Source organism: Oncorhynchus tshawytscha, linkage group LG10 (genome assembly GCF_018296145.1).
Source record: "Oncorhynchus tshawytscha isolate Ot180627B linkage group LG10, Otsh_v2.0, whole genome shotgun sequence".
NCBI lineage: Eukaryota > Metazoa > Chordata > Actinopteri > Salmoniformes > Salmonidae > Oncorhynchus > Oncorhynchus tshawytscha.
The window spans coordinates 76,632,404-76,643,032 of NC_056438.1; the positions used below are offsets into that span (position 1 = coordinate 76,632,404).

General features: G+C 41.6%; 1 protein-coding gene across 5 annotated transcripts; it reads left to right on the forward strand.

The window, feature by feature from the left end:
* Positions 1–874: 874 nt before the first annotated feature.
* Positions 875–4,028, forward strand: LOC112261158 (anti-dorsalizing morphogenic protein). Of its 5 annotated transcripts, none has more exons than XM_042329114.1 (6): positions 875–1,552; positions 1,702–1,853; positions 2,112–2,212; positions 2,369–2,491; positions 2,608–2,803; positions 3,037–4,028. In XM_042329114.1, the coding sequence occupies exons 1-6, from the start codon at positions 1,524–1,526 to the stop codon at positions 3,456–3,458; spliced, it is 1,023 nt and encodes a 340-aa protein (XP_042185048.1). In that variant the 5' UTR covers positions 875–1,523; the 3' UTR covers positions 3,459–4,028. The 5 variants fall into 5 exon arrangements, with proteins under 5 accessions (XP_042185048.1, XP_024292258.1, XP_024292257.1 ...); XM_042329112.1 differs by having other exon boundaries at positions 877–1,552; positions 2,112–2,248; positions 3,037–4,027; XM_042329113.1 differs by having other exon boundaries at positions 880–1,552; positions 1,702–1,875; positions 2,112–2,248; positions 3,037–4,027.
* The last annotated feature ends 6,601 nt before the right edge of the window (positions 4,029–10,629 follow it).

The window sequence follows — 10,629 nt, forward strand, 5'->3', positions numbered from 1 at the left end:
AATCCATATTGTGCAGCATGCCAAATGCTAATTTAGAACTTTTAAATGACAATAGTTAGGGATTAAACATAATATAACAAAATTGTAATCGAGCCATTTAAATAGTGATCTGAGGGAAACATTCGGACAATATCTGTTTGAAGGGGCACACGTGTGTAAATAGTTGCGTAAAACAACGGTTTCAGTTTGTAACATGGGCTCTCTGTTTTTCCTCAAGAAATGTTATGGCTTTAGGGATTACGTGTCATATGTAGTAAATAAGCGATAGAACATATTTTTTGAAGGGCTTCTCTTTAGAGAGTGCAAGTTACGAGTGTCTTGAAAGGTATTTTGTTGTTTGCTACCACCCAAGTGGTTACAAATTCTTCATCTTAAAAGGACTGTGACTTTCTCACAATTTACTAAAAAGCCACGCGTAATGAAATGAAAGACACCTAAGATGCACAAAGTCGTTGATGCGTAAATATTCACATTGTAGCTTCTTATATCCTAACTCTCATTCGTGATAAATTATAAATACGTTACGTAGGCAATACATTGATAATACTATATATTAATTGTGCTGTTTGTATGAAGGTGTGTTGCGTAAATAGAGCATATGTATAAAAAAGAGAGGGTTTGAAAAGTTGATAAAGGCTGAACATGTGAGACTACATGATTGCAACACAACTCATTCGATTGCCACACAAGATTGGCAATCGAAAAAAAGTGAATTCAAGATATTTTACAAGAATGCTCCAGGTCGGATATAAAAACGCGTAATTGCATGTTAGAATGAAAACAATACACTGTAATGTATCCCTTAAATCCACGAGAGTACACCTAAGCCTCATTTTATCCACACCAATTAAATGACACATTTGTATATTTCGAGATGGGTTCAATGATTGTAACTGGAGTATAGGGACCATAACAGTTGGGGCTGTATTTGACCAGGTGTGATGAAGCCTAGATATGATTCAAATGGGAACATCCCCAACTAGGAAGACTTCCCTTTCTGTTCATAGAAGTAGGTGTCGTTGCCAAATTACCCATTTGTCGAAATGAATGGATCCATTATAAGGCGGTTAACCTCCTACGGTGAGCAAACATCCTTGGCTGTGCTGTCCTCAGAGAGGTTTGACAATTTTCTCGATATTTTCTATACGATTGAAAGCTTTAATTTGTCCCTAAATACCATGAAAATATTTTGTAGTGATATTATATATCTAATATATTAGTCACGAGTTATTATCCAAAGGAAAAGTTGTTTAATTGCAATTTTCTCGTTAGATGTTGAGAATACCGTTTCAATTAAATCTACAATCTGTTCACACCTTGTTAACCATACCATTAGCCTTGCTTTACATTCGCTGATTGTTGATTTACATTTGCGACTAAATAGCATCTTTTATGGCTGTTGTCCGAGGGTTTAGGGACACCGTAGCCAATGCTGTAGCATTTGATATAAAACCTGAAGCTTCCAAAGCTCTCCAGTCACTCCAACTTCGGACTTCTACTGCATGCTAGAGAACAAGACATAGATGCTCCAAGGACCCACAACAAGACGCATGTACCATTACTTTATCTCTGAGATGTTACCTGTTGCTATGATCATTGCCATTGCCACGTTAGTGAGCATGGCTACTGCAAGATCATCACTAAATGATTTGGAAAGCCACTTTTCCATGGAGAACGAGTCTGAAGAAGTGCGTTCTGCAGCTATCAGGAGGCTGCTGGAGGTGTTTGGGATGGAGGGTGCTCCTCTCCTCCGGGGCGACAAGCAGCCGCCTCAGTACATGGTCGACCTGTACAACACTGTCGCAGATGTGGACGGAGTTACCAAGGACCCCTACATTCTGGAGGGGAATACAGTACGCAGCTTCTTCGACAAACGTAATATTTAGATATTTTAACCTCGACCCTGTCGATAGATCAGTTATTTTAGGTTAGACCTATACCTGTATCGCTATTGCACCCGCCACAGTCCTATGATTCACCTTATGCAATGTTTACAAATAATCAGTATTTTAAGCATGATATTACGCACGTATTAGGCTTACATTTGAAGTCTTATCGGGGCACTTTTGCGTACTTATTTTGACAATAAGTATTATCCTTCCCGCACACAGTGCACAGTGAACAAATTGAGTTCCTGTTCAACTTGTCCATGGTGGCCAGTAGTGAGAAGGTTCTAACCGCGGAACTCCATCTCTTCAAGCTGCGGCCTCAGGTTTCTGCAACATTCAATAGATATCACTTCTGTCAGGTATAAAACTCAATGTGACCCATTTATATATATAGGCAGACATGCAGAGGCTCAACTGTCTTTTAACTCCTCAAAGGTAAGCTACTCAAAGCTAATGATGAATCCATTCATTCCCTATAGGTCAGTGTCTACCAGCTTCTGGATAGCAGCAAAATGAACATTACTCAGGGGAAGAAGCTGCTGTCTTCCAGACTGATCCCTGTCCCCTCCACTGGCTGGGAAGTGTTCACCATTACACAAGCTGTAAGGATGTCATCCATCCATTCATCCATCCACCATCCATCCATCCATCCATCCATCCATCCATCCATCCATCCATCCATCCACCCCTAACCCAAAATAACTCTCTCCCTATAAAGGTGCGTTCCTGGATGGCTGTTGAGGGCAATAACCTGGGTCTTCTGGTCACAGTGCAGACCCTGGGAGGAAGCCAGATGGATGAGAAGGTGGTGCGTTTTTCTTCAGGCCGTAACCACCATAAAAGCAAGCAGCCCATGCTGGTGCTGTTCACTGACGATGGCCGCCGTGCAGCCGCTCTGGATAATACAGTCAAAGGTAGCCTAACACACAATCGAGTTATTATTAATGTGTTATTACTGTATTACTGGTGTATTAACACAACATGGTGGTCTCTGTCATAATACATCATCGTTTATTTGTACTTTTATCAGTATTGCTACTCTATTTGTTTCTGTTGAACCTAATAGTATCAATCATCTTAATTGAGTGTGTATTCAGTTCAAACGGAACCACATTTCCCAAACCGACTCTACATTTTCCCTATCCAGATCCCAATGAGACCCCAGCTGTCCCTGGCCTGTCCAACCTCCCCAACACCCCAGGCTTCCACCGTAGCGCCCGCTCCCTGGACTATGACGAGGACGTAGAGAAGATGACGTGCCAGCGCCTGCCACTCTACGTGGACTTCGAGGAGATCGGCTGGTCCGGGTGGATCGTGTCGCCTCGGGGGTACAATGCCTACCACTGTAAGGGCTCCTGCCCCTTCCCCCTGGGCCAGAACATGAGACCCACTAACCACGCCACCGTCCAGTCTATCATCAACGCTCTGAAGCTGACTAAAGGCATTGAAACGCCGTGCTGCGCGCCAGACAAGCTCTTCTCCATCAACCTGCTGTATTTTGATGATGACGAGAATGTGGTGCTGAAGCAGTATGATGACATGGTGGCAGGAAGCTGCGGCTGCCATTGAGCTGGACAGACGGACGGACGGGGGTGGGGGGGGGGGTGACTGCGCTAAACCAAGATGGCTGACACGGAGCAGCAGTGTATCTCATTCAGGAGGGCACAACGTTGCAAACCTCACAGATAGAAATGTCTTGTATAGAGCTCACACCCTTCTACATGACAGAGAATGATGTTTGTGATATACTTCTATCTGATTGTTCTGTAATCTTGCGCCCAACTGAATGCGACTGTGCTCTGTGTGGATGGATGACTGCCACAGGGCTGGTGCTGTACAACGCTGACCAAGGTGTATTGTGTCAAAGCAAAGGAGGACAAATATTAAAATCAGATTTCAGTCTAGGTGTTGGTATAAAACCGCCTCTTACACTCAGCGATGAAGATGAAGATGAAGCAGTATGCAGGCAGAGTCCTATGTGTAACATATGTAAATAGGTAGAAATTATAATATATGACAGGGCATGACTTGGATTTCCTGTGACAGATGTAAATGTGTATATTAAATGATTGATGATTGTGAACTATTATAACATTTTAATAAATTGTGCGAAAAAATAAATAAATTGTTTGACAGAATGAGTATACTGAGAAACATTAACTGCTAACCACTAATATCAAGAAGGGGGGCCTTCTATATTTAGAAAACCTTTCTAGCTATATCCATAGCTTGCCTGATGAAGACAGCATACTGTTGCGGACCTATCTATCCTACATGCCGGTGTAGTCGTACAGATGATGGCCTGGCACCTTGCTGGAGAACAGAAAGCAACACACAAAGTTGTCTTCATTACAGGTTAGATGAAGACTTAGGTTAGATGAAGCCTTGAATGGAGAAAAAACAGTGACCTAAACTGGGGCAGGTCTGCTCTGTTCTGAGTGTGAATGGGACATTCCTTTATACCAAATTCACTGTCAGACTGATTCAGTGATTAGTAATGAAATATGTTCATCAATATACAGGAATATATAATGCTATATGCTATAATTATATAATCTATGATATACACTATATATACAAATGTATGTGGACAGCCCTTCAAATTAGTGAATTTGGCTATTTCAGCCACACCCATTGCTGACAGGTGTATAAAAGCGAGCACACAGCCATGCAATCTCCATAGACAAACACTGGCAATAGAATGGCCTTACTGAAGAGCTCAGTTACTTTCAACATGGCACCGTCATAGGATGCCACCTTTCCAACAAGTCAGTTCGTCAAATTTCTGCCCTGCTAGACCTGCCCCAGTCAACTGTAAGTGCTGTTATTGTGAAGTGGAAACGTCTAGGAGCAACAACGGCTCAGCCACGAAGTGGTAGGCCACACAAGCTCACAGAACATGACCGCCAAGTGCTGAAGTGTGTAAAAATCGTCTGTCCTCGGTTGCAACACTGACTACCGAGTTCCAAGGTCAGCACAATAACTCTTCGTCAGGAGCTTCATGAAATGTGTTTCAATGGCCGAGCAGCCGCACTCAAGCCTAAGATCATGGGCAATGCCAAGCGTCGGCTGGAGTTGTGTGAAGCGCGGCCCCATTGGACTCTGGAGCAGTGGAAATGCATTCTCTGGATTGACAAATCACGCTTCACCATCTGGCAGTCCAACGGCCGAATCTGGGTTTGGTGAATGCCAAGAGAATGCTGCCTGCCCCAATGTATAGTGGCAACTGTAACGTTTGGTGGAGAAGGAATAATTGTCTGGTGGCTGTTTTTTGTCGTTCGATAAGCAGGTGTCTAGATAGTCCATCTGTAGATGCTCTACAAATGGTCACACTATCAGAAAACTATCTGTTGATAAGCAACTGATTGCTAAGGGTAGGTTTAGAATAAAGGGTAAGGGTTAAGTTTAAGTTTAGGATAAGGGTTAGAGTTAGGGTTAGGGTTAGTAGATAGTTGAAATGTTACTGATAGTCTACAGACTATCCAAATAAAGTGTTTCTGATATATATACAGTGCCTTGCGAAAGTATTCGGCCCCCTTGAACTTTGCGACCTTTTGCCACATTTCAGGCTTCAAACATAAAGATATAAAACTGTATTTTTTTGTGAAGAATCAACTGGTCAGGTCTGCAAAAGACCTGAGATTGGGACGGAGATTTGTCTTCCAACAAGACAATGATCCAAAACATAAAGCAAAATCTACAATGGAATGGTTCAAAAATAAACATATCCAGGTGTTAGAATGGCCAAGTCAAAGTCCAGACCTGAATCCAATTGAGAATCTGTGGAAAGAACTGAAAACTGCTGTTCACAAATGCTCTCCATCCAACCTTACTGAGCTCGAGCTGTTTTGCAAGGAGGAATGGGAAAACATGTCAGTCTCTCGGTGTGCAAAACTGATAGAGACATACCCCAAGCGACTTACAGCTGTAATCGCAGCAAAAGGTGGCGCTACAAAGTATTAACTTAAGGGGGCTGAATAATTTTGCACGCCCAATTTTTCAGTTTTTGATTTGTTAAAAAAGTTTGAAATATCCAATAAATGTTGTTCCACTTCATGATTGTGTCCCACTTGTTGTTGATTCTTCACAAAAAAATACAGTTTTATATCTTTATGTTTGAAGCCTGAAATGTGGCAAAAGGTCGCAAAGTTCAAGGGGGCCGAATACTTTCGCAAGGCACTGTATATATATTATACTGTATCAGTAACATATATATATATATATATATATATATATATATATATATATATCACACATTATGCTACAATATTATGCAATAATGCTATAGATATTACACATTATGCTATAATATAATTATTATAATTAGCATTATATGCTATAATGCATCTGTATAGGTGTGTACTGTAGCAGTGTACACATACGGCGATGCACAGACACACTATCTGATCATTAGCGAGTGCACAGGAAGAATTCACTTTTCACAGACTGACTGTCCTGCTTTTCAAACTGTATGTAAAATACAATTAAATAGGCAGGTAAAAGACAATTAAATAGGCAGGTAAAAGACTATTAAATAGGCAGGTAAAAGACAATTAAATAGGCAGGTAAAAGACAATTAAATAGGCAGGTAAAAGACAATTAAATAGGCAGGTAAAAGACAATTAAATAGGCAGGTAAAAGACAATTAAATAGGCAGGTAAAAGACAATTAAATAGGCAGGTAAAAGACAATTAAATAGGCAGGTAAAAGACAATTAAATAGGCAGGTAAAAGACAATTAAATAGGCAGGTAAAAGACAATTAAATAGGCAGGTAAAAGACAATTAAATAGGCAGGTAAAAGACAATTAAATAGGCAGGTAAAAGACAATTAAATAGGTCAAATTAAATGAAATAGGCAGGTGACAACAAATATACTTTTTAATATTCACTGTCAAGTTTATCATCATTCACGGAAGTAGGGAATGAAGATGAGTTGCTTTTGTTGGTCTGCAGATCGACATAGGGCATTAACCTACTGTACATTGTGTTTTGTCATTTGGGTGAACCATCCCATTAACTTACATTGTGTTATTGATTGGGTACTATTGCTTCTCTACATTCACATCATCATGTGATAATGTATGTCAACAATATACATGGATCACCCGGTACTACTTACTTGCCTACTTAATTTAGGAAATATTCTAACCATGTCATAAATGATCATACCATAACCATCAATGACATCAACAAGTAGGCCTAACTCATGTGAGAGCAATATTAGCACCCCGCATCTTGGACCAATGCAGTCTCAGTCCAAAATGCATTATTTCTTAATCCGACGACTCAGGTCCACATTTTAGCAGATGCTTTTAGCCAGAGCGACTTACAGGAGCAAATATGATCAAGTGCATTGCTCAAGGGCACATTGGCAGATTTTCCACATAGTCGACTCAGGGATTCAAACCAGCAACCTTACAGTTACTGGGCCAATGCTCTTAACCGCCAGGTTACCTGCTGCCCAGTAGTAAAGAGTTGAATTCACCTGAAGTTATTTCAGTCTTGAGGCACGATTGGAAACAGTCAATCATCGAGTCAGCCAGCCAGGTCCTAAACTATGACATGACTCACAGTTAGATGCTATCAGAAACACCATGACTGGCTCTTTCTGTTACACATCATGAAGGAAGACCAAGAACCCATGAAGATGGAAAAAGATCAAATGTGCATCCTAAATGGTACCCTATTCCCTTTATAGTGCACTACTTTTCACCAGGACCCATAGAGTTCTGGTCAAAAGTAGTGCACTATATAGGGAATAGGTTGCCATTTTGGACAAATACCTGACTTTACACATCACCGCTGGTTAGAGAATAAGAGATCACAACACAGGATGGGAATGGACATGCATCAGAACTGTGAGAAAACAATCTAGTATCTTTGAGTTAATGCCGCACCATACAAGTGATAAATCTCACTTGACTTGGTTAACTATGACATCGTAAATCACTCTCACGAGGCTTCAGTATTCACCAGTATTGCAACATACATGTGATCAATCAGTCTTGCGACGAAAATCAAATCAAATCAAATCAAATCATTTTTGTCACATTGCGCCGAATACAACAGATGTAGACCTTACAGTGAAATTCTTTACTTACAAGACTTTAACCAACAATGCAGTTTTATGAAAATACCTCAAATAAATAAGAAATAAAAGTAAAAAATAATTAAAGAGCAGCAGTAAAATAACAATAGCAAGGCTAAATACAGGGGGTACCGGTACAGAGTCAATGTGCGGGGGCACCGATTAGTCAAGGTAATTGAGGTAACGTACATGTAGGTAAAGTTATTAAAGTGACTATGCATAGATAATAACAGAGAGTTGCAGCAGCGTAATGGGCCGTGCAAAAGTCTGAGTAGCCATTTGATTAGATGTTCAGGAGTCTTATGGCTTGGGGGTAGAAGCTGTTCAGAAGCCTCTGGGACCTAGACTTGGTAATCCGGTACTGCTTGCCGTGCGGTAGCAGAGAGAACAGTCTATGACTAGGGTGGCTGGAGTCGTTGACCATTTTTAGGGCCTTCCTCTGACACCGCCTGGTATAGAGGTCCTGGATGGCAGGAAGCTTGGCCCCAGTGGTGTACTGGGCCGTACGCACTACCCTCTGTAGTGCCTTGCTGTCGGAGGCCAAGCAGTTGCCATTACCAGGCAGTGATGCAACCAGTCAGGATGCTCTCAATGGTGCAGCTGTAGAATCTTTTGAGGATCTGAGGACCCATGCCAAATCTTTTCAGTCTCCTGAGGGGGAATAGGTTTTGTTGTGCCCTCTTCATGATTGTCTTGGTGTTTGGACAATGTTAGTTTGTAGGAGATGTGGACGCCAAGGAACTTGAAGCTCTCAACCTGCTCCACTGCAGCCAAGTTGATGAGAATGGGGGCATGCTCTGTCTTCTTTTTCCTACAGTCCACAATCATCTCCTTTGTCTTGATCACGTTGAGGGAGGGGTTGTTGTCCTTGCACCACATGGTCAAGTCTCTGACCTCCTCCCTACAGGTTGTCGCATCGTTGTCGGTGATCAGGCCTACCACTGTTGTGGCATCGGCAAACTTAATGATGGTGTTGGAGTCGTGCAGGGCCGTGCAGTCATGAGTAAACAGGGAGTACAGGAGGAGGCTGAGCACGCACCCCTGAGGGGCCCCTGTGTTGAGGATCAGCCTGGCGGATGTGTTGTTACCTACCCTTACCACCTGTGGGAGGCCTGTCAGGAAGTCCAGGATCCAGTTGCAGAGGAAGGTGTTTAGAGCGTGATCACACAGTCTTCCAGAACAGATGGTGTTCTTATGCATGTTTTAGTGTTATTTGTGTCGAAGTGAGCATAGAAATAGTTTAGCTCTTCTGGTAGGCTTGTGTCAAGAGGATAGAATTATGGTCAGATTTGCCAAATGGAGGGCGAGGGAGAGCTATGTGTGTGGAGTAAAGGTGGTCCAGTGTTTTTTTTTCCCTCTGGCTGCACATTTAGCATGCTGATAGAAATTTGGTCAAACGGATTTAAGTTTCCCTGCATTAAAGTCCCCGGCTACTAGGAGCGCCTCCTCAGGGTGAGCATTTTCTTGTTTGCTTATGGCGGAATACAGCTCATTCAGTGCACGTACATCATAGATTTACTTACACGTAAATCATAGATTTTTTTTCTCCAAAGATTGCACGCTTGCTAGCAGAATGGAAGGAAGTGGGGTTTATTCGATCGCCTACAAATTCTCAGAAGGCAGCACGCCCTTCGGTCCCTTTTTCTCCGCCAGCGAATCACGGGGATCTGGGCCAGATCCCAAGCAAGCAGTATATCCTTCGCGTCGGGCTCATCGGAGTCGTGAAAGGAAAAAATTATATTCTGCTAGTCCGTGGTGAGTAATCTCAGTCCTGATGTCTAGAAGTTATTTTTGGTTTTAAGATATGGTAGCGGCAACATTATGTACAAAATAATTTTAAAAATAAGTTACAAACAATGCAAATAAACTAACAAAAAGGCAGCCATCCTCTCCGGCAGCCATCCTCTCCGGCAGCCATCCTCTTCTATTTTGTACTGTGAAAAACATTTTCTGGCACTTATGAAAAACACTGAAAGGTAGATGGGAATATAGCCTTTCCTACTTGGATATTCTGGCTAAAATAACAAATTAGCCATATCACCTGGAAGCTTCAACAAAAACATCTGTGGTAATGCTATACTGATAGGGTTATTTCTGTATCTGGTCTATTTCTTCTTTTCATTCAGTCCACATATCTTCCTTATCGTATCAATTGTGTATTTGATACCACTACGTCATGTGATAAATGCAACACCTTAGCCGGTATTAGAGTGTTGGACTAGTAACCACATGGTTGCAAGATCAAATCCACCAAGCTGACAAGTTTAGGTAAAAAAATCTGTCGTTCTGCCCCTGAACAAGGCCGTTAACCCACTGATCCTAGGCTGTCATTATAAATAAGAATTTGTTCTTAACTGACTTGCCTGGTTAAATAATGGTACAAATAAAAAGAAAATGACTGTTTCAAAGGGTTGGTGAAAGAACAAAGTGTCCAATGTGTTTTATTGTATTGTCCTTGAACCGCGTGACAATAAAGATGTCAAAGGTTATGCAACACAAAGGCTCTTGGGTTTGACAGTAAAAGTGAAAGTATAAAGGTCTGTAGTGACGTCTATCGACCCAGAACCATAAAAGGGACAGAGAGAAATATTTAACAGCTGTAATAAACACATCTCGATGGGAATATTAGGGACATTACTGTGCATTGTCAG

Excerpts from the sequence above, each read along its gene's own strand:
- LOC112261158 (XM_024436489.2), top strand. The coding sequence starts at position 1,524 with ATGCTCCAAGGACCCACAACAAGACGCATGTACCATTACTTTATCTCT. Across the intron at positions 1,876-2,111 it reads ACGCAGCTTCTTCGACAAAC|TGCACAGTGAACAAATTGAG; the intron begins GTAATATTTAGA and ends TCCCGCACACAG. Across the intron at positions 2,804-3,036 it reads TCTGGATAATACAGTCAAAG|ATCCCAATGAGACCCCAGCT; the intron begins GTAGCCTAACAC and ends TTCCCTATCCAG.